At 43.5% G+C, this 24085-nt stretch overlaps 1 protein-coding gene across 1 annotated transcript; it reads left to right on the top strand.

Moving 5' to 3' along the window:
- The first annotated feature begins 3501 nt into the window (after positions 1 to 3501).
- SMIM3 (small integral membrane protein 3) lies at positions 3502 to 23381 on the top strand. The gene is made up of 2 exons (XM_059061556.2): positions 3502 to 3795; positions 22067 to 23381. The coding sequence occupies exon 2, from the start codon at positions 22078 to 22080 to the stop codon at positions 22258 to 22260; it is 183 nt and encodes a 60-aa protein (XP_058917539.1). The 5' UTR covers positions 3502 to 3795; positions 22067 to 22077; the 3' UTR covers positions 22261 to 23381.
- The last annotated feature ends 704 nt before the right edge of the window (positions 23382 to 24085 follow it).

Genomic DNA, 24085 nt, shown 5'->3' with positions numbered 1-24085 from the left:
ACAGTTACCTAAGGGGAAAGCAGGGGAGGGGTAAATAAGGAGTTTGGGATTAACAGATACAAGCTGCTATATACAAAATAGATAACCAATAAGGTCCTGTTGTATAGCACAGGAAACTATATTCAATATCTTGTAATAACCTATAATAACCTATAATAGATATATACATATATCTCACTTTGCTGTACACCTGAAATTAACACAGCATTGTAAATCAACCAAACTGCAAGTTAAAAAATGGGATCCTATCCCTTTCTTTTTTCCAGCTTTACTAAGATATAATTGGCACTTAACATTGTATAAGTTTAAGATGTATAAAATGTTGATTTGATACATTTACAAACTGTAAAATTATTACCACCACAGTATTAGCTACCATTTCCATCCCATCATATAGCTACCATTCCTTTTTCTGTGTGCTGAGAACATTAAGTTCTACTCTTTTAGCGTATAAATTACAACTTTTAACCAATGTAACTACCTTCTATTTCCTCATGGAGGTAACTGTAGGCAAGTAACTGAGTATGGTTTGAAATACACAAACATTTAGCTAGGTGCAAAGCAAACATAAAACTTCCTGTGGCCACACACATCCCTTTTAAATTTCTTAAAGGGGCAAAACTGAACATATACATTAATATACCCCAAAGGCTTATCTACTCTCAAACATAAAAATGAGGCATGTGTGGTTTGTATGTGTGTGTGTACATACCATGCTTGGTGACCAATGTTTTTGTAGTCTATCTTCCTTAGAAATTATTCAGCCATCTAAAGATTATTCACCAACTTACTTGATTTAACATCAGTCAAAATTCTTAAAGACCTTGGAAATTATGTTTCAGCTGATATATTACAGAGTAACATAATCGCAAATGACATAAACAATTTAGGAAATTCAGGTTAACTACAATCTCCATGATAAAACACTCTCCATCACGGTATCACAATATCTTGTTGTGTAGTCTTCATGGTTTCACAAATTGATATCACCTCGCTTATTTATTTGTTTGCTTACTGTGAACATTTTACCACTAGATGTAAACACAACAAAGAAAGAATTTGGGGTTTCCCTGGTGGCGCAGTGGTTAAGAATCCGCCTGCCAATTCAGGGGACATGGGTTTGATCCCTGGTGCATGAAGATCCCACATGCCGCGGAGCAACTAAGCCCGGGCGCCACAACTACTGAGCCTGCGCTCTAGAGCCCGCGAGCCACAACTACTGAAGCCCCCATGTCTAGAGCCCGTGTTCCACAACAGGAGAAGCCACCGCAATGAGAAGCCCACACACTGCAACAAAGAGTAGCCCCTGCTTGCCGCAACTAAAGAAAGCTGGTGCGCAGCAACAAGGACCCAACACAGCCAAAAATAGATAAATAAATAAATAAATTTGAGGAAGAAAAAAAAAAAGAAAGAAAATTCGCCTTCCTTGGTGACCAGAACATGTAGAAGACTTTCAATGAACAGTTTTGAATAAAGAAATATATGAATACTCAATAATTGTATCAGACAGGAGGAATAGGTCTCATTTTACTACTTTACAAGTGAGGCAACTGAGGCATTAATGATCATATTGCTACTGAGTGACAGACTCAGAATTTTGGTTTCCTGATTTGTAACGCAACATACCACATTTCTCACAACTAAATAAATGCTCATGTTCAAGTGAAAAATATACTGAAGAAGAACATTCTTGCACAGATGTGATTCACAGAGAGGGTATCAGAAATGGATTGCATCCTAGTGGGGGCACCTTTAGGCAGTGTTTTGATAGAAGCCAATGTCATTAGACTACAGCTTCTTTTATTTAAATTCCCCCCACTATGTGGGGGGGGAGGAGGGTGGAATCTCCCAGTAAGTATTACTTATTTCTTTGAGCTCCTGTTGTTTTTCCCTTTGGTGTACTTGTAATGGAGGATTAAGAAAGAGAAATGTGAGTTGTCCCCTGATTTTTGTTGTAACAAAAGCTTGTTGCTGAAATTAGCTATTCTCCCCCTCCTACTACCCCAACACAGCATCCATTATTCTTCTGTTCCAAAGCTGTCTTGGTAAAATCAGCCCAACTGAGACACCAGACATAATGTGGGATATCTCCCATAGGATATTCAAATTTGTTCTTCTGGCTTGCCTTTTGGGTGCCAGGGCAAATCATTACTAAAGAGAGACTGAGACACTGCCAAATGGGAAAGGCAGACCAAGCCTGGCTGCAACTGGCTCTGTCCAGGGCCTCTTCATTCTCTAAGAAGGCAGCCAGTGTTCATACAGGGCAAATAGAGTTACCAGTTGTCCACGCAAAGGAACCCCTGCCCCTTTCCACTAACCAGGGAATATTTTGTATTAAGTTGAGATTATCCTCCTTTAACTTTTTATTTTTCCCTGGTAATAGTTTTGTATTAAACTCTTCAGAATTGTGTGGTACTTGTTCTTAGGATCCCATAATTCTCTTTTCATTAAAATATGCTGTTGAGTGACAATTCCTAGAATTTTCATCAAATAACTTCTCATGTCAGTCCCCTTCATCCTCATTGCTTTCCCTCTAAAAAACTGGCATCTGGTAGTGATGATTTAGAAGTCATTTCTGCTCACCTCATCCCTGATTCAGAGAAAAGAGTAGGGGTTAAGTCCGGCGCTTACGCCATATGAAATTTAGTCCTGAGCAAGTATGGTTCCTACTATACATATCTACAGGGCAAAGAAAGAAACTGAAACACAGCTGGGCTCCAAGACTACTCAAGTTTGCACTGATGGTCAAGGCCTGAGCTCCTGTGTTTTAAAATAGTAGACTGAAGGACGCTGTGCTACTGAATTAAATATTGTAGGTGCCGAGATGGGACTGGGAGTCCCCTTTACTGGGTAGATCACAGAGGTGTGTAGGAGATTGCAGAGTTGGCACTGTCCTTGTGGAAGCTGGGTGGGGAACTGGTAGGGCCTGGGAGGCCTCTCAGACACTGAGCTCTAATGCGCCTTAGATTGGGCCATTTCACTGTTATCACAAAATAAACAGGAGGCGCAGAGGCACGTTATTGCAGGCAACCGATCAACGTCATTCATGCTGGCCCTCCACCCCTGTCCTCACAGCACGACTGGGAGACAGGTGTTCCTGTCCTCGTTTTTACAGAGAATGCAACAGTCAGCGAGGTGAAGCCTCTTGTTAAGGATCCTACGCTCAGTACATTGCAAAGGAGGAGTTTGAGTTCTGCTCCTCCATTCAAACCTCCTTCCAAACCAAACTCCAACCAAACTAGAGGGCTAGACTTTCCCATGTGTAAGACTACAGCTGGAAGGGATCACAGAGGACACATTTTAGGTCAATTCTCTCTGTTTACAATACAAGAGAGTGGAGACCCTCGACAGGAGAAGTGATTGCTAAGGTCACATGGCGAGTGCGTGACAAGTGGCACTCTCGGAACCCCGAGACTCTGTTTCTTCTTTCCTGTGCAGCCCGCTGGGGAGGCAGGGGGAGGAGTTGAGCCGGGCTGCAGCTGCCGAGGCCCCCGCGTTCCGGGGGCGGTCCCTGGCGGCCGCGCATTCCAGAGCCACCAGAGCAGAGCGTGCCCCGTGCCCAGCCGCGAGTCCCACTGCTGCGCGCTCCCGCCTGCCCGGGGCTTGGAGCTACGGGGCACATTCGGGGACGAGATCCCAGGGCTAGGGGTCGCATCCCGCTGCTGGGGCCCGTACCGTCCGAGGAGACCTGGAGAAGCGTTCCGGCTGCCTCTACCCCAGGAACTTTTCGCAGACCTGGCACGATCCAGCAGCGGTGGGGGCCGTGGGTTTTCAAAGGAGCTGTGCGGGTCCAGGGTGAGTTGGGTTATTAAGTGTCGTGCCTGGGACTCTGGCTCTCGTGCTGCCTCTACCCCAATGCCCTCCCAACTGCCCTCTTTTCATCTCCTTTAATTCCACATTTCTCCCCCTTCATCACTTTTGCTTTTCTCTTTTCTCCTTCTGTCCGCCCCTAAGTTCCAAAGACCTTCGGCGCTCGATCTTGGGCCTCCCCGGAGGCCGGAGCTTGGATGGGTGGGCTCCCAGCCCCACCGGAAACGGGCCTCTCTTGCGTTTCCCTGCTCCTGCAGGGGTTGGGGAGCGCGCCCCCTCCTCCAGTAGGTTCTGCAGGCGCGGCGTCAGGGCTCAGCTCCCCAGCGTGAGCACCGCTGTGGGAGCTGCGTCGGCAGTTTGGGTCTTTGCACCACCCAGAGCAGCAGGCTGTCTGTCTTACTTTTCTCAAAGTCCCGCGTGGAGGGTGCCAGGGGTTTGGAGTCAGGGGTGGTGGATTCCAGCCCTGGTCTGTCACGAGCAGTTTCTCTATCTGTGAAATGGAGAAAATACCCTTTGCATACAGATCAAATGAGAAAGGGAACGTGCAAAGTATCTTGGAGAGAAGCCTTCCTCCCAAGCTCCCTCCTCCTGCCTCTTAGGACTTGGTTGTTCCAATTGCCAGTTCTCTTGCACCCCTGAGCCCCCTTGAGTGTAGGGACTGTCTCTCATCCTCAGCACTTGGCACAGGGCCTGGTGAACAGGCGCCTGATATTGCCTACTGAGTGAGAGAGAGATGTAAACCGTTAAAACCCCATACAACTGTCAAGGTTGTTTTTTGGATTCAGTGGCCAGGCTGGGCTCTTATGCATGCAGCTCCACTTGTTTCTTCTTGACTCATTCTAGTCTTGTTGGCACCTGCGGGCTCGGGTCTCACATTTGTCTATAGATTCCCTCAAAGCTCTAGGCTGTAGTGTTGAGAGCTGCTCAGTTATTCAAGGATGTAAGAGTCCCTGATCATCTGCTATGATCTGTGGTCCCAGTGTGGTGGGTAAATAGTCCATAGTCCGGAAGGACTGTGAATGCTTGAATAGGGTTGGGCTGGGGGTTAGGTGAACAATTTCCCTGGGAGTCAGGAGACACTGAGTTACCTTGAGGGGTTTCCCTATCTGGACCTTGCTTCCCCCACCTATAAAATGAGGAAGTGGAGGTGGAACAGTTGGGTGTCTGTGGCTAAGAGGGATGTGCTTTGGGGGTTTTTCAGGGCACTCAGCAATCCTCTGAACACATACGAGACAGCCCAGCTGAGCCTCAGGACATCACGTACTTCTGTCATAACAACAACCAAAAACAGCCAAGGAGAAGTGTTTCTCTGCTCCAACCGAGACCTCCTGTTTCCAGCTGTGTCAGGGTTATGAATCATGCCATGGGGGTTATAACTCATGCCCCATCAGATCTTCCAAACACTGACCTCTCAGAGCATCAGTGCTGTGGGCCCCGTCCCGTAAAATATCTGGGGATTCCCTGTCTGTGGCCCAGCCTGAGAATCACTGAGCCGTGGTGAGGTGTTTGAGACATAAAACAAATCAGAGACTCTGGGGACCAAGTGTGGTTGGGTCACGTATTGGGCCCAGGGGTGCCAGACCAAGGGGGTAAATAGGTAGTTACAGCCTCAGATGCTTTCCCAGCCATATTCTGATCCTTTTTTTTTTTTTTTAAGAAAAGTGCTTCTCAGAATAAAATGACTCACAAGCAATTTTTGTTAGCAGTAGCCAGAGAATGGGTAAATGACCATTCTGGTGAATGTAGTGGTGGTCCTGCACCTGGTCCTTCTTGTGGCATTTCTAAAAGAGGCCCCTGCAAAGATCCACCTTGTCGACTATCAGGCAAAATAAAAGAACATATTCTAGAGGAAATAATACCCACAGGACTTTAAAAAAAAATGCGACCAGAAAGTGTAGAGTCTTTTCTTCCAGGGGAAAGCGCAGTGAGACACAGTATGTTTGTAATAGATGCTCTGTTTCCCTGCACAGAGGTGCCTGCTATACCACCTATCACACTCTAACGAAATATTAGAATGCTTTAGTGAGACATGTACAAAGTTTCAAATAAATACATTAAGTGCAAAAAAAAAAAAAAAAAAGAAAAGAAAAGTGCTTCTGTTTCTTCTCCATGGATTAAAGCATAAAAACACAGGAGGGCTTCCCTGGTGGCGCAGTGGTTGAGAGTCCGCCTGCCGATGCAGGGGACACGGGTTCGTGCCCCGATCCGGGAAGATCCCACGTGCCGCGGAGCGGCTGGGCCCGCGAGCCATGGCTGCTGAGCCTGTGCGTCCGGAGCCTGTGCTCCGCAGTGGGAGAGGCCACAGCGGTGAGAGGCCCGCGTACCGCAAAAAACAAAAAACAAACAACAAGATAAAAAACCCACAAGAAATATTTCCAAGGAAAGAGGATCTTTATCTTGATTGTCTTACACTGCCACGATTGGCAGTGGTATCAAAGACACATGTGTACTCGCACTCACAGTTTATAAGAGTAAATGTTGGTATTACCACACATTGCTGACCTCCTCCCTGATTAGCCAGGTAAGCTGAATAATGTAATAATAATCATACTTGACATTTATTGAGCGCTTGCTACTAGCCAGGCATTATTTGAAGCATTTTACATAATGCTATGATCTTTACCATAATCCTATGAGGTAGGGACCATCACTGCATCCATTTTATAGATGAGGACACTGAGGTCCAGAGAGAGTAACTCACGCATGATCACACAGGAAGTAAGTGGCAGAGCTGCAATTTGAAACCAGGCAGTTTGGCTCCAGGGCCTATACTCTGAACCTCATTGCAGTTGGGGGGATCTGGATTCAGATCTTGCCTCTGCCGCTTACTTACAAGGTGACCTGGGGGAGTTAAGTGAGAATTTGGCAGCCACTGGACTAGTGAATCACTAGGGACTCTAGTACCCTTCCAACTCACTAGGGAAACAGACAGTGAAACTCGAGTGAAAGTGGTGTACATCTGGGAGTAAAGGCTAAGAGTTAGGTGGCCAGGAAGGGCGACAGGTCAGAATTATAATTGCCTGGCACATTAAACAACAGCAAAACAGATTCCATGAGTAAACTGTGTGACTTCAAACTACTTAGTTGTGTGTAGATACAGCTTCCTTATCTTGTTGATTTGGACCCTGGTTGGCTGATTGGGCATGTGAATTGCTGGTGACCCACTACATAGGACCAGGGGAAAAGAAATGGAGGAGGGAGAAGGAAAGACAGAGAAAACAACTGGGTTCCCCAAATCAGTTTCAATTAATAATGACACATATCTGTCACACACATCACTCCTCCTAATTCCCTGCCCCAGGCTGACACTGATACTCAAGAATTTTCAACAGACCTCCACAGGGCAGGAGAATCTTTCTTAACATAGTGCTCTGGACAGCCTCTACGGATTGATTGTGAAGCATCTGTCTAGCCCTCTCAGACTTCCCACTTGGTTTCTCTGGGATATGTATGGTCAAGGAAGTAACGAGGGGCAAAACAGGAGACCTTTCTTTTTGAGTGCCCTGGGTGGCAACTTGGGAAACACCTGGGGCTTTTTAAAGATTAATCTTCTTTTTCCCTCACTCTTCTCTATGTTTTCTTTAATGGTTTTCAACCCAACACACCATCTTGACCTGGGGCGGAGCTCTCCAGGGAGGAGAGTCAGTCTTTGAGAGCTGGTCCCTTAGGGGTCACCTTGTCCATCCTCTTCTATTGACCTACAGGAAACTGAAGCGCACTTTGAAAGAGGGACTTACTGAGGATCACACCCTGCATTCATTTTCTAATGCTGTAACAAATCACTGCAAATTTAATGGCTTCAAATATATTGTATTACAGTTCTAGCAATCATAAATCTAGTATGGATCTCCCTAGAATAAATCGAGGCATCATCGACCTGCATTTCTTTCTGGAGTCTTTAGGGGAGACTTGGTTCCCTGCTTATTTGAGTTGCTGGCAGAACTCAGTTCCTGTGGTTGTAGGACCAAGGTCACTGTTTTCTTGCTGGCTGCAAGCTGAGGGCCATTCCCTGCTTCTCAGGCCACTGCATTCCTTGGTGCATAGCCCCCTTCCTCCATCTTCAGAGTAAGTAACAGCCAGTCAGGTCATTTCTCTGACTCTGCTGCCTTCCTCCTCACTTTTAAGGACTCATGTGATTAGATTGGGTTCACCTGGAGAATCCAGGCTAATCTCCCCGTCTCAAAGTCCTTAACTTTGATCACAGCTGTAGAGTCCCTTTTCCTCTTCCCTTGACTCCTCCCTCTGAGCCATGCTTCCTTGTTCATATTTAAGGTTTGAGGACCAGGATGTGGACATCTTTGAGGGGTCATTATTCTGGTACCATACACAGCAAGGCCCACTTTAGCAGAGGGACTTGTTCTGGATCACACATCTTGGCAGGGGATTTGCACCACTGTGGTGCCCTTGCAGCTCTATCCCTGACACCCCTCCGCCCCCCAGTCCACTGAGAGCCGATCTCATGGAGCGTCTCCTTTGTCAGCCCAGCAGCAGCAGGCACTTAGTCACTGGCAAATAACAATGATGGATGGTAGAGGATTAAACAGGATGCTGTGGATTTGGCCCGGGTTTCTCCTCTGCTGGCTCCCTGTTGGTTTCTAAGACACTGTGATTGGCTGGGTCAGATAGTACGTGCAGTCTTGAACAGCTCTGGCTGCTTTCTGATCTCTTTGAAATATCCTGGTGTTTTTCCATTTTTCCAGCCACAGAGGAGCAGATAGAAACTCATGCAGGGAACAAGTCTTTAGACTGTTAAGAATTTTGGAGGAGATAGAAGCCAACTGGGGTAAAATGAGAACAGAGTGCTCCTCAGGGACCTCGGGTCGTTGGAGAAAGTCCTCTGATTTGCTTTATTTCACATTTTTGATAGTTGTGTGTCCTGCCCATTCCTTGCACTGGCCCCTTTCTTTGGAACAAAGGTCCCTGGTGAAATGGACTCCTTGCTGAGTTGGTAAATACTTGAGGCTAACTATTACATAACACTGTTTCCAAGAGTAAATGTGAGGCTGGGATGGCCTTCTCACACTGGACTTGTCATGAGAAATCCCCTTCCCTTTTATCAGCCTCTCTGTCCTCTTTGGAGAACAGAGGGAGAAAAGTCCATACTCTGGGCAGTAACCCCCCAACCCCCTACACATCCACCTCAATGCCCAGCCCCTGAACACAGGGAATCAAAACCTGAATTTGACTCACCAGCCCAAGCAAGTCAGTAGGTGGGAAGCCTAGAGGACTTTATTCTGAAAGGCCAGTGCTCCTCTGCCTGGCACATACAAGGTGGACTGGGAAAGAAAGAGGCCCCATAATCCTTCCTCAGTGTACAGAGATCAAGTCAGAAGGTGTGATTTTATTCAAGAGATAAGGTTCTGACTTTAAGGTCATTGAACTTCTACAGGGATGAGGATCCTTTCTGGACCTGCCCTACTAACTAAGTTCTAGTAGTTAAGCTCAAAACTAAAGTTCCCCAGTCTGTCCATATTCATTTCTTTGTCAATCTCACATTCACTGGGCACTTACTGTGTGCCAGAGCAGAGCCTGTGATGGGTGCTAAGTGAACAAGAGATGATGCATCTACTCTCCTAGTACTTGCACTGTACTTTGAGTGGGCAAAGATGGCCAATAAAAACAAACAAACAAGCAAACAAGTTAGTTTCAGGCTGTGAAAAGTCTATGAAGAAAATAAAACAAAGTATGAGAAAGAGAATGGCTGGTGGATAAGATGGTAATTTAATAGGGTGGGTCTGGAAAGGCTTTTCCAAAGAGGTGGCGTTTAAGTTGAGATCATGGCCACTGAGACACTGGATACTGAAGAGATCTGGCAGCAAGAGTATTTTAAGAAGAGGGAACAGCAAGCGCAAAGGTCTTGAAATGGAACAGCGCTTGGGACACAGGTCACTAGGTACTCCAGGCTTCTAGGTGGCCTGTGGGGTCCCTTCTTGGTACCTGAGTTGCCCTCTCTGTCTGGCCTAAATGCTCCATTCTTTTCTGACAATCTCACCACCTCTTTCAGAGGGTAGAGCCTTAGGAAGTGCTGCTATAAACTGGGCCTTGCTGGTAAATCCCCTAGTCTACTCCCCTGTGAACCATTACCTCATTGTTCACATTCTGCAAGCTGCTTCAAGAGACGCCTCCAGCCTAAGTGACTCACAGCTGGTTCTAGCTGCCCCTTCTCTGGGCTCTGTGTCTAGTGGAAAGGAATCATCAGCACTGTTTGCTCAGAGCTCTGGCAGTGCCGGACTAAGGCCACACCTGCCGGAAGCCACCTGCCTCTATCTGCCTTTTCTCCCACTCTGGCATAATTAAGTTTGCCTGCCATCAGGAAGTCATTTCTTTTATTGCATTCTTCCTTGGAGAACTTCTTGGTGGTAAAACTGGTTGGATAACCACTGGCAGTCTCTCAGAAGTTAACTGTTAGCTGCAGTTCAGATGTGGAGAGTGTGCATTTCTGGTGGAAGGTCAAAGCTGGGACAGACATCAACGGCTGTTTGTTTATGAAACTATCACTACAGTTTCCTAGTTCAGTCGCAGAGCAGTCATGGCTCCAAACTAATGGTGGAGCCTCTGAACTTTGTGTGAGTTTGGGAGCTGTGTTCACTAGCTCAGTTTAATATTTATGAAGCCCTAACTGTGTACTAGGCATTGTCCAAGAAAGTGCTTTATGTGCGTTAGCTCATTCACCTTCCATGGCATCCCTATGAAGAAGTTACTATTAATACTTATTATTATTCCCATTTTACAAATGAAACTGGAGCTTTAAAAGGTTAAGTTTCTTGCCAAAGCCACCAGGACTATATGTGCTCCCAACACACCAAGTATCTCATCAGTTCTGGGCTTTGTTGATGATGTTTATTCTACTGATCTTGCCTTTCCCTGTATTTCTTTCTTTTGAACTCCTACTTACCTTCAAAGCCCATATCAAAAGCCCCCTTTTTTGTCTTCAATTTTACTTAGACAAAAACAAAGGCATGGGGATTAATATTTTTTTGAGCATCTGTTATTTTCCAGGACTCCATACATATTATCTCACTTTATCCTCGCAATAGGATGTTGCAGTGCAGTGCTTTTAGTGTCCCTATTTTAAAGATGAGAAGACAGGTTTAGCGTTTTTAAATAACTTGTCCAAAGTCATACTTCTAAGGGTGGAAAGCAGGATTCAAATCAAGTACTCTACTTCTTTCCTCCTTGGAGATAGCATGTAGTTTGTACCTTTAGTCCACTTTTCTGCCTTGTATTGTAATTCATGTCTTTTCCTCCAGAAGAGCCTGAGCCTCCTAAGGGAAAACACTGTATTTCTCTCTATCTCCACACCTACTCCCCAGTGTTAATCACAGTGCCATAAATGTTTATTGAATTAGAATGAATTGCTACTCTACTAGCTTCATACTTGGACTGGAGGAATAGGTCAGCTTAACCAGTGCTGCTGCTGGTTGATTTTAAAAAAATCGTTAATATGGATTAAGCATCTATCATCTTTGTTGATAAAGCGAAGACACAGTCCAAGTTAGGGATTCTAAGAAACTCTAGCCAAAGGGGTGGATATTTGCAGAGTCCCTATGGTCAGGAATTATTAATCATAGGACAAACATTTGTAGAGGGCTTAGTGTTTGTCAGAACACTGCTAAGTACTATATGTGATTATCTCATGGAGTTCTCCTAACCTTACAAGGCAGATACTATTATTTTCCCATTTTTGTTTTTGTTTTCAGCTTAGTAAATGGAAGCATTAGGAAGTTAAAGTAACTTATACAAGGTAGGTCAGCTAGAAAGTGGCAGAGCTACATTTAAATCCAAGCCGACTGGCCTCTAAGACTAGGCTTTTAACACTACTCTGCAGTCTGGTTGTTTAGGAGCTAATTCCATACTGTTTCCAAGTATTCTCTCTACTCTAAGAGCTTCCATCATCTTACCAGATTACAGGAGCTTAGGGCTTTGCTGACTTAAGAAATGTTTATTCAGTACCTATACCACTGAGTAGAGAGGGAAGGCATTCTGTGAGGAGAACGGAGCTGTGTTGGGTAAAATCAGTGCTGGGGCAGAGCTGGAACCCAGGCAAAGTCCATTCCTCTCCTAGTCATTCGTCCTCTATGCATGTTGGCTTTTTTTTTTTTTTTTTTTCCAATTTGGTGGAATCTCCCACTACAAGTAGGAGTCCATTGTCTCTCCCTCTCTTCTTTGATGTTCTTACCGAAGGTGAGGAATAAATAAGTTACAGGCCAAGTCATTATGTTCTTCACTGGGTTGATTTGCATTTGGACCTTAAGTCAAAGGGATGAAATACAAACGCTGGAACTATATCCATGAGTGCTTCTGACAGGACACTGCTTTGCTTTGCTTTTGGTTTGTGGGTGTGTGTGTGGTACTGGAAAACTATCTCACTGCCTCACCTCTGGGGAAGTTGTTTAGGGCTCTGGGCCTAAAGGTCCCCTTAGGTTTTTATATAGTAAAAAAGGTACAGTCAAGAAGCCTGTACCAGCCGCTATGGAAAGCAGTATGGAGGTTCCTCAGAAAACTAAAAATAGAATTACCATATGATCCAGAAATCCCACTCCTGGGAATATATCTGCACAAAACTTTAATCCCCAAACATACATGCACCTCTCTGTTCATAGCAGCACTATTCACAATAGCAAAGACAGGGAAACAACCTAAATGTCCACTGATGGATGAATGAATAAAGAAAATGTAGTACATACGTACAATGGAATACTACTCAGCCATAAAAAAAGAATGAAATAATGCCATTTGCAGCAACATGGATGCAACTAGGGATTATCATACTAGGTGAAGTAAGTCAGAAAGAGAAAGACAAATACTATATGATATCACTTATATGCGGAATCTAAAATATGATACAAGTGAAACAGACCACGGACATAGAAATCAGACTTGTGGTTGCCAAGGAGGAGGGGATTGGGGGAGGGAGGTTAGGGTTAGCAGATGTAAGCTATTATACATGGAATGAATAAACAACAAGGCCCTACTGTATAGCACAGAGAACTATATTCAGTATCCTATGATAAACCATAATGGAAAAGAATATTTTAAGAAAGAATATATATATGTATAACAATCACTTTGCTGTATAGCAGAAACTAACACAACATTGTTAACATTGTTAATGTTAATGTTAATCAACTATACTTCAATACAAAAAAAAGAAGCCTGGCTGGCTCTCATTTGTTACATTAGTTTATTCTCTATCACCGCTTTCTCCAACCCTATGCCCCACCGTCCTCTCCCAGCTCCCATCTGAAACAGGATAGTGATGGAATTGAAAAGAGCACTGCGAATCAGGAGGCCTGAGTTCTCCCCTGGGTCCTGCCATTAACTTGCTATGTGACCCTGGGCAAGTCATGTCCTTCATCTGTAAAATGGAAGGTAGATTATGTGGTTTAAACTAGGTAGTGTCTAAATTCTGTGTAGATTTCTAGAATACCATTACTTTGTAGAAGTTTCACCTCCACAGAACAAACCCAGTAGGATACAGTATTGCTGTATTAGTTTTCTATTGCTACCATAACAAATTACCACAATTTTGTGGTATTTAAATATTTAAATCCTGTTTTTTTACCTGAAAAAATTTATTTCATCTTAATACTTTTTCATTATTTTTGTTCACTTTAAAGAAATCATTCTGCTTTCTAGATTCCATTGTTTCTGTTGAGAAGTTAGCTCTCAGTCTAACTGGTTTTCATTTGAAGATAATCTTTTTTTCTCTTTGTCTCTGGCTTTCAGCAGATTTACTATAATGCACCTAACTATGGATTTCATTTTATTTATCTCGCTAGGACTTCATAGGGCTTCTTTAGTTTGTGAATTGATGTCTTTCATCAGCTTAGTTCTTTCTTTCTCTAATGTTGTTTCTGCCCTTTTGTCTTTCTAGGACTCCAGTTACATGTATGTTGTATTGGGTCACTGTTTCCTCTATACCCCTTATCCAGTTTTCTGTATTTTTCACCCTTTTATTTGTCTGCTTCATTATGATTTTTTTCTCTCTGATCCTCCACTTCACTAATTCTTTTTTCAGTTATGCTTCATCTGCTGTTAAGTCTATTCATTGGGATTTTTTTTTTTCCAATTAACTGTATTCTTCAGTTCTAGAATTTCTATTTGGTTCTTTTAAAAAATCTGTTGTGTTCTTTCTTATAGTTTCCAGTTCTCTGTGAAAATTCTCAATCTTGTTTTATTTTATCCTCAAACATAGTAATCAAGGTTACTTAAAGTGTGTGTCTGTCTGACAACTCCAATATCTGGAGCCCCTGTAAATCTTTTCTTTTTTTTTTTGGCTGCATTGGGTCTTCGTTTCTGCACGTGGGCTTTCTCTAGTTGCAGTGAGCGGGGGCTACTCTTTATTGCAGTTTGCGGGCTTCTCATTGTGGTGGCTTCTCTTGTTGCAGAGCATGGGCTCTAGGCGTGTGGGCTTCAGTAGTTGTGGCACGAGGGCTCAGTAGTTGTGGTGCATGGGCTTAGTTGCTCCGCAGCCTGTGGGATCTTCCCGGACCAGGGCTCAAACCCATGTCCCCTGCACTGGCAGGTGGGTTCTTAACCACTGCGCCACCAGGGAAGCCCTGTAAATCTTTTTCTATTGTCTGTTGTTTCTGATGGTTCCATTCTAGTCATCTTGCCTTTTTTCACTGCTGCTTATTTTTGGTCATGATTGGACATTTGAATAAAAAATTTGAAATTTGAATGAAAGTTTGAATTGTGATGTTATCCCTCTAGAGAGGATGTAAGTTTGCTTCTGCCAAACACCTGAAGGTGCTAGTGATCTGGAACAAACTTAATTCAATTTCAAGGACTGTGATGATTCAAAGCTGGGTTGCAGTCTCCAGGATTGGTATACTTCTTGTTCACTCTTAGCACTAAGAGTGCTCTTTAAAGTCCAAACTCAAAATGCAGGGGTTTTGCTTTCTCTGTCTCAGGAATCTTTTACTTTTGAGTCTGTCAGAAACACTGCTTAGCATCCATCCCCCACTAATGGAAATGCTTAGCCTCCATCCTCCACTAATGGAAATGCTTAGCCTCCATCCTCCACTAATGGAAATGCTGCTTCAAATGCCAGGCTCATCTCCCTGAATTTCTGTCTTCTTCCAGATCTTAGCCTGGTAATTCTTCATTATTTTGCTACTTCTTAGTGCCTTTGAGCAGATTTTTTGGGGGCCTAATTTTTCCAGTCCTCAGTAAGAAGATTGGTCAAAATTATCTAGTTTGTCAATAACAGAAGTGAAAGTCCTGATTTTTGTAGATTGCATCTCTCTTTTTTTAAACTGAGGTGTAATTAGCATATGTCATTATATTAATTTCAGGTGTACATGATTCAAAATTTGTATATGCTGTGAAATAATCATCACAATAATTCTAGTACCATCTAGTCACCAAAGTTACAAATTTTTTTTCTTGTGATGAGAAGTTTTTTAAGATTTATTCTCTTATCACTTTTCAAATATGCAATACAATACTCTTGACTATAGTTACCGTGCGGTATATTACATCCCCACAACTTATTTATTTTGTAACTGGAAGTTTATACCTCTTGGCCCCCTGCACCCATTTTACCCACTCTCTGACACCTCTTCCCTCTGGCAACCACCACTCTCTTATCTGCATTTATTGGTTTGGTTTAGTTTAGTTTTGTTTGTTCATTTGTTTTTCCATATTTCACATATAAATGAAATCAAATGGTATTTGTCTTTCTCTGACTGACTTATTTCACTTAGCATAATACCCTCAAGGTCCATCCACATTGTCACAAACGGCAAGGTTTCATTCTTTTTATGGCTAAGTAGTATTCCATTGTGTATATACACCTCACCTTCTTTATCCATTCATCCATTGATGGACACTTAGTTTGTTTCCATATCTTGGCTATTAAAAATAATGCTGCAATGAACATAGGGCTGCACATATCTTTTCAAATTGGTGTTTTTGTTTTCTTTGGCTAAATACCCAGAAGTGGAATTGCTGGATCATATGGTAGTTCTATTTTTAATTTTTTGAGGAAGCTCCATACTGTTTTCCATAGTGGTCGCACCAATTTCCCTGATGATTTGTGATGCTGAGCATATTTTCATGTGTCACTTAGTTATCTGTTTGTCTTCTTTGGAAAAATGTCTATTCAGATCCTCTGCCCATTTTTTTTTTTTTTTTTAGCGGTACGCGGGCCTCTCACTGTTGTGGCCTCTCCCATTGTGGAGCATAGGCTCCGGACGCGCGGCTCAGTGGTCATGGCTCGTGGGCCCAGCCGCGCCGCGGCATGTGGGATCCTCCCGGACCGGGGCACGAACCTGTGTCCCCTGCATCGGCAGGCGGACTCTCAACCACTGTGCCACCAGGGGAGCCCTCTGCCCATTTTTTAAACCATATTTTTGCTGTTGTTGCGTTGTATGAGTTCTTTATATATTTTGAATATTAACCCCTTACTGGATATATGCTTTGGAAATATTTTCTCCCATTCAATAGGTTGCCTTTTTATTTTGTTGATAGTTTCCTTTGCTGTGCAGAAGCTTTTTAGTTTAATATATTTTTTTTTATTGTTTATTTTTGCTTCTGTTGCCCTTGCCTTTGGAGTCAGATCCGAAGAATCCTTCCCAAGACAAATGTCCAGGAGTTTACTGTCTATGTTTTCTTCTAGGAGTTTTATGGTTTCAGGTCTTTAATCCAGTTTGCGTTAATTTTTATGCATGTTGTAAAATAGTAATCTAACTTCATTCTTCTGCATGTGGCTGCCTAGTTTTCTCAATGCCATTTGTTAAAGAGACTGTCCTTTCCCCGTTGTGTATTCTTGCCCCTTTGTAGTAAATTAATTGACTGTATATGTGTGGCCTTATTTCTGGGCTCTCTATTCTGTTCCAATGATCTATCTGTTTTTATGCCAATACCATGTTTTTGTGATTACTGTGGCTTTGTAATATAGTTTGAAATCAGGGAGCATGATGCTTCCAGCTTTGTTCTCTCTCCAGATTGCTTTGCAACTCAGGATCTTTTGTTGGTTCCATACACATTTTAGGATTGTTTGCTCTATTTCTGTGCATACCTTTTCTTAATTCTCTAAATCTAGAATGCCCTTTGACCAAAAACAGTAATAGTCTGACCTGGACTTAAAAGAGAGCTATGGATCTGGCATCTCCCTGTTCATACTCCTGGGTCTGTGTGGGTGCTTTGGAGGTAGCTGTACATAGTGGTGAATACAGGGTCAGGAGACCCGAGTTTGAATCCCGTTTACTAATTTTATGATCACAAGCCAGTTAACCTCTCTCAGATTTAGTTTCCACATCTGTAAAATAATATATCCTGCACAGGATTACTGTGAAGTTTAAATAAATTAATGTATGGGACAAGGTATAGCACAGTCCTTAGCAGTTGGTATTTGTTAAACAAATGCTGGCTTGTGTAATTCTGTGTTTAAGGGGAGGAATACTTAATTTCTTTGTGCTCCTTGGAATGAAAAGAGTCATGCCTTTTGAGTAAATAAAAGTATGAATTTCCCACTTTTGGAGAAGGTACAGTGTTTTCCTCCTTTGGAGGAACTACCATTTTTTCTTTTTTTGCCCTTATACTTAGTCTTATTAATGGATACAAAATAGTCATTTTGGGATTCTTAACTTTTCCATTGCTTAAACTCATGGTCTAAAGTGGAGCCATGATGTCTCCAGATCACAGGGCAGGTGGCATAGGGCCTAGATGGTGTCAGTGGCTGATGGAGCCAGTGACTCCTTTGTTTGTCAGATCAGGGTGACTTTAACGTAGTTTCTTAGACAAACACATCGAACATATGTTAAAGTTTATTATTTATTAACGAGGTAAATAGAGTATACCAGTTTGAAGTAACAAGAATTTAGGCCTGACTGCTGTTTTACCTTCCATGGTCATAAAAACATTATATTTTTATCAATGATAAGGTTAAATTTGTGACATGAATGGCTTGTGCCATATCCCAACTTGACGTATTCATCAGAAATCACAAGTAATATATCTGCAAAGCAAACAATAAGCTTATTGATCTATAGTTATTCATGAGATGTACCAAGAAACAGAGTTTTATGCCCTCACAAGGAGCCAGTCACCCAGATGCCAGACAGAGGTCAAACAGAAGTCAGCGAGTCCTGCTTTTTCTCAAGCCAATTTTTCCAGCATGCCATTAATGGTGCTGAACATATGGTTTGTGTAGTTCTCATTTGGGGAAAAATATCTTTTCTTTCACAGTGGGGAAAGGTGGAAGTTACCGGAACCTCTGTTACATGGGAGGGAACAGCTCATCAGAGAACATGCTGGAGGACTGAGAGGGTTGAAACAGGGAGAGGGATCTCCCTGTGCCCTCTGACTCCTGGCCACGTGTATGGCCAGCCTTAGAGCCCTGAAGGGCACTTGGAGAACATCACAGCTTGTGGCTTTCAATCTGTGTTCTGAGGAGCCCAAGGGGTCAAGGAGCAGCTGAACAGCTGTGCTGTACCAAGTGAGCAGGATGTGCTAAGTGGGGACACCAGAAAAATAACTGGGAAAAGTTATGTTCTCAGACCTTTTCAGTTAGAAGAAAAAAATGACTTTAATTTCATTATAACATGTACATTTTGGTGTTATGGTTTACTATTGCTTTGAGTTTGAATTATATATGTGAAGGGGGTGGGCACCCTAATCTCTAGTGCTTAGGACCTCTAAGGACATTTATTCAGCTCCGCTTACTGGATAGGACCCCAAACCCCTTTCGCTGAGCACTCCCCAGCAGTCTAGAGGAGCCCCAATTTTATCTGTTTTTGTGACTGCGTTTTAAACAATTTCATGTGTGAAAAAGTAATAGTGGTACAGTCTGGAATACAGGTTACAAAGTTTCATTTATTCATCGATTTGTTCTGTTTTAATTAGGGCCATTGATCTGATCAGATTTATGTCTTTGAGTGATCATTCTGGAAGGGGGGTGGGCTTGAAGGTGAGGGAAGACCTTTGGGCTTCAGTTTTGCCACCTGTAAAACAAGGCTAGCTCTAGCTTCAGTGGTTTTTGGTTGTGGATGAACCCTGAAGCCTGAGTTCCCGTAAATGACAGGTTTTCCTTATGAAAATCAGCCAGGGAGATTATGTGTTCCTGGCATTTGGAGTTACAGAGACTGTTTGATGTTAATGGGTTTACCAGAAAGGGCTTTTGTGGGGTTCTTTTGGCCCAAGGCAAGCTAGCTATTGATGTAATCAGGAGACCACAATGAATTATTTCCCCTACTGCTGTCCCTCTTTAACAGTGTGTGTCTCCTGTGACTCACGCTTCTGTGCCTCAGACCTTGGAGAAAGTGACCATGTTTCTGAGGCTGAGGCAGGGCCAGCCTGTGCCTCTTCCTCCAGGGCAGGCCCCCTGCCTTATAATCCTGTGGCCCTGAGAGCCTCGCTAGAGGCTTCTCCTCCATCCTAGAACGTGCCACATCTGACTTAGACTGGCTACAGAGCACGGAGGAATCAGTTCCCAAATCGTGGAGCTAGGAAGAGTGGTAGAGGCCTTAGAGATCAGAGGTTCCCAAAGCTGGCTGCCCATTCAAATCACCTGGGAAATGGGAGGGGGAGGCCCCTCTGGAGTCTAATTCAGTAAGTCTGTAATGGGACCTCGAAGCAACGCTTTTTAAACTGTCCTTAGGTTGTTCTCACTTAGCACGGTATGTGGTATTTGGTGACCACTAATTGTCTCATACTTTAATTTTATTTGGCTTGAAAATTGTATGTGTATGTATTTAGTCTTTTTTAATAAAGAAAAAACAAAACAAAAAAGCCCATTTTTCCATCAACTGGTTGACTTGAAAAAAAGTACGACATGCTCATGTTTATAAAACTCAACAGTACAAAAAAAAATGAAGAATGAAAAGCAGGAACTTTTCCCACTCCTAGTCCAACTCCCAAAGGTAATCACTATTAACATTTTCTTCGGATTCTGCTTATAAATGATTTTACTTTTATATATCCTCACCTATCTATCTACCTAATTCTACAAAATCTGAACCAAAGGAGTTGTCCTATACACATTATCCTGCACATTATTTTTTTCCCCACTTAGGACTATTTTGGAGCTCACTACGGATCATCATTCTTTTTGATAATAACTATTAAATAAGTTAATATTTGTAACACACTCGGAACAGTGCATGGTGTGTAGCAAGCACTGTATATTTGTTAAATAAATGAATGAAAATTGCTGCCTGGTATTCCATTATATGGATATACTCTACTATTTATGGATACTTCTGTTGTGTTGGTTGCTATAGCAGACAATGCAGAAACAAACACCCTAGTATGCATATCTTGGAGACTGTACCTTGGGTATGGTAATCAGTAAACTTACTTAATGCGGCCACAGTGGGCATGGAGCCAAAGGCATTAAAAAGGAAAAGCTATTGATTTAGATAAAAGCAGGAAATAGGACTGGAATTGGGGATTTTGCCTGGGACCTTGAATCACAGAATTATAAATCTTTGATCTAGAAGGAACTGTAGGAGATTGTTTATTCCGGCCTTTTGACTTCTGGGCAGGGAACATGTTGCACCTGTGGTTCCCAGGTTGTGTGCTGAGCCCTGAGGAGCTGCAGTGAACTCATTGGAAAAGTGTGTGTCTGGGAGCTGTGGGATCTTTAAAATTTTTGACAGGAATATTGATATTTGACAACTCTAAGACATTGTGCAAACTACTAGTTCAAGATAATTTACAGTCTAACATTAATCATACTACATTCCTTTTGGTGATGCTCTACTTTGTGATGCTGAGTTTTTGGCAGTTGCCATGATACTGCAAGCACTGCACACAAATGAATGTGGAATAGGAAGTGAGCATGGCATCGTCCCATCTGACTCCAAAGTTTGAAAAGTTGTGCAATGCCTCACAGTCGCACAACATGCCGTAAGTAACTGGCTAGGAGTGAAATACAAATTTTTTCTTTCAAATTCTGTGTATTAGTTTTTCAAACAGCTACTCATTTGTTGGGACCTAAATGTTTATTAAGTTGAACCTAACTACATAATAAATGGAACTGCTAGGTATTTGTTTGGTTTTTTTTTGTTTTGTTTTTTTGCGGTACGCGGGCCTCTCACCGTTGTGGCCTCTTCCGTTGCAGAGCACAGGCTCCGGACGCGCAGGCTCAGCGGCCATGGCTCATGGGCCCAGCCGCTCCGCGGCATGTGGGATCTTCCCGGACCGGGGCACGAACCCGTGTCCCCTGCATCAGCAGGCGGACTCTCAACCACTGCGCCACCAGGGAAGCCCCTGCTAGGCATTTCTTTTGGCCTGGAGTGCTGAGAGAAAATTACCGAAGGCGCTGTGAATCGAACAAGTTTGGGAACAACTGATTTACATCTTTATCCATCAGAACTCTTTTAACTGCAAGTGAGAGAAACCAAACTGACACTGGCTTTAGCAAAACTAGAGGATTATTCGCTTATATATCTGGGCCGTCCGAGGTTGCAGATGGTGTCAGACTGGCTGGGTTCAGGTACTCAAATGAGGTCGTCAGGACTCCACTTCTCTTTCCATCTCTAGGACATGCTGTCACATGTGGGCAAGATAGCCCCATGCCCATCCTTTCCAGACTCACATCCTTTCAGTTTAACAATCCCAGCAGAAAGAATCATCTTTCCCAATAGTTTGTGAATAAAAGCCCTGGGAGGACTTTGGTTGACCTAGCCTGGGTCACTTGCCTATTCCTGAATTGAGGCTATGGCGATTTGTAATGGCCAAGCCTAGGTCACATGTGCTTCCCTGTGCTCAGGAGTGTGCCCTAACTAAACCACACAGAAAAAAGGTAGGTTCTCCAGAAAAGAGGAGGACCTGTTACCAGGAGAAAGGGAGAAGGGGTGCAGGACCAAAAACAATGAATTTCTCATTTTACAGATGAGGGAACAGACCGGTGGTATATGATAGTTTAATAGTTAAACATGAAGACTCTGGAGTCCCACCTACCTGGCTTTGCTTCCTTGGGGAAATTAACTACATCTACATCTTTTAAGGCTTTAGAGTCTTCATCTCCAAAATGGAAATAACTGAAGATAAAGGCCAAGAAATAAAAAAGCATGACAATAATAGTCCCTACCACAAAGGGTTGGTGGTTGAAGTGAGGACTAAGAGAGTTAATACACGTCAGGTGCTTAGGATATAGGGCCTGGCACATAGGAAGCCCACAGTGAATGAGGCTGTTACTATTATTGATCAGGCAACATTAACGAGTACGCAGCAGCTGGTCAGTGACCTACCTTCTGACTCCTGGGGTACAGAGCGGTGAATTCCTCTTTCCCATCTGTTGCAGAGTGAAGCAGCATGGATGCCGTCAGCCAGGTCCCCATGGGAGTCGTGCTCCCCAAGCACATCCTGGACATCTGGGTCATTGTCCTCATCATCCTGGCCACCATTGTCATCATGACCTCCCTGTTGCTGTGCCCGGCCACTGCGGTCATCCTCTATCGCATGCGGACTCATCCTGTCCTCAGTGGGGCCGTCTGACAACCTTCCCAGAGGGGGAGGTGAGGGATGAGGACAGCGTCCCTGCCCCCATCTTCTTCCCCTTTCTCAGAAGAGCCGCAGGAGGGACTTTGGAGCATGGACCCTGGAGCTCGATATGTGAGGAGACCCGAGTTCTGGTTTTGATTCTGCCACTGGCCAGTGGTGTGAGTTTGGTCAAGGGACCTAATTCTGTGAGTTCCAAGTTCCTTATTTTCCAAATGGGGATCGTGATGCCTGCCCGTCCTACCTCATGGGGTTGTGAGAACCAATGACCTAGTGGAGGTTAAAGCTGTTGGTGAGTAGATACACAGGTGTTCCTGTTGAATGCTGAGAAGCTTTGAAGAACCACAGAGCCTAGCTGCTGATGAGGGCCTTCAAGGTGGTGAGGGAGACACTGGGGCAGAGCAGTCTTTCCCAGTGACCCTAAGGTGAAGGCAAGCAAAGGCACCCTGTCATCATTCCAAGGGACCAACAGCATGTGGCTCAAAGTTATTTTCTTTGAGGTACCACTCCCTTGAGTTGTCCAATTTGGGAGGGAATTGAGCATGGCAGGGGGAGGGAGATGGGTGTATCTTCCCAGGACAACGGAATCTGCAGTTTGGAGGGGCTCTGACATTTCTTGACAATGCCAAGGGAGCTGGGGCGATGGGCTTCTTTCTGCATTCGCGTACCATAGCTTTGACGCTCAAGCATTGTTGGCAGATGCAGGGTGGCTGAGTTCCCTGGCCAGCTTTCAGGATATCCAGTGCCCGCCCCGTCCCCTGTGTGCCCCTCCGCTCCAGCCCCTGCTGTAATTAGGTCCACTGCATAATGTGTACTCCCTTCATCCCCTCCCACCAGCACTGCAACCATTCCAAGGTACGAGATGTTCCCAGCACCTTTGGAACTAACTCAAACAATGATGTTTATTTTAAACGCTACCATCTATATTTATATGTATAGAGAGATTTCTGGACCACTCAAGCTCTTTGACCGAAATCAGGAGCACCCGGGGATTTGTTAAATTATGTAAGAAGATAGCACAGATTATCGGGATATTATTGTGTGAAAATGATGCTTTTACATTGATCTGATTTCATTGATGTACATAACTACTTTCCAATAAAGTGCTAGAATAAGCATGTCTGAAGTCTTTCTTTAAAGAGCACCTGTTAAGCTCAGTAAGAGGATTCCACTGAATTTATGGTCTTAGGGACAGCTTGAATATAGGAATAGAAAGGGAAAGAGGACAATCAAATCAACTTCAGTAAGTGAGTCTAGCTTCAGCAAGTGGGTGAATAGTTGTGCAGTTTACACAGACATAGAATGCAGGAGGGAGAACAGATTTTGGAAGTAAGATGACTTTAGTATTTAGTATCGGGTTTAACATGTTGAGTTTGAGGTGCTTGTGATATTCAGGTGGGTACTTTCAGGATGCGGTTGGAAACCTGGGAAAGATTTTATAGCTGGGATCATGTTTGGGGGGATTATCTGCATAATTAGACTGGGAGGAGTGAGGTGCTAATGCAGAACTGGGAGAATGCTAAAGAGGAGTGGAAGAGGAAGAGGGGGGAAAAGACAAAGCAAGGAGATGGAAACGGTCATGTGATGTGAACTGATTATGAGAGGGATGCAGTCATACTCTGTGAGTGAAGGAAGGATGGGGGGTTAGGAATTGGAGACAGTGGGAACAGACGACTCTTTCCAGGAATAGAACGTAGTATAGAGGTAAGAGAGGAAGGTTTCGGAGAAAATGGCCAAGTGGAAAGAAAAGAAAATGGTCAATCACAAGATTCTGATTGGTTTGCTAAGCATCTATTCCATTTTTTTTTTTTTTCTATTATGC

Source organism: Kogia breviceps, chromosome 4 (genome assembly GCF_026419965.1).
Source record: "Kogia breviceps isolate mKogBre1 chromosome 4, mKogBre1 haplotype 1, whole genome shotgun sequence".
Lineage (NCBI taxonomy): Eukaryota > Metazoa > Chordata > Mammalia > Artiodactyla > Physeteridae > Kogia > Kogia breviceps.
The sequence above is the reverse complement of the archived record's forward strand: the minus strand, read 5'-3'. Positions and strand labels throughout refer to the sequence as shown.

What these genes read in the sequence shown, in the direction of transcription:
- SMIM3 (XM_059061556.2), top strand. Translation starts at nt 22,078, where the DNA reads ATGGATGCCGTCAGCCAGGTCCCCATGGGAGTCGTGCTCCCCAAGCAC.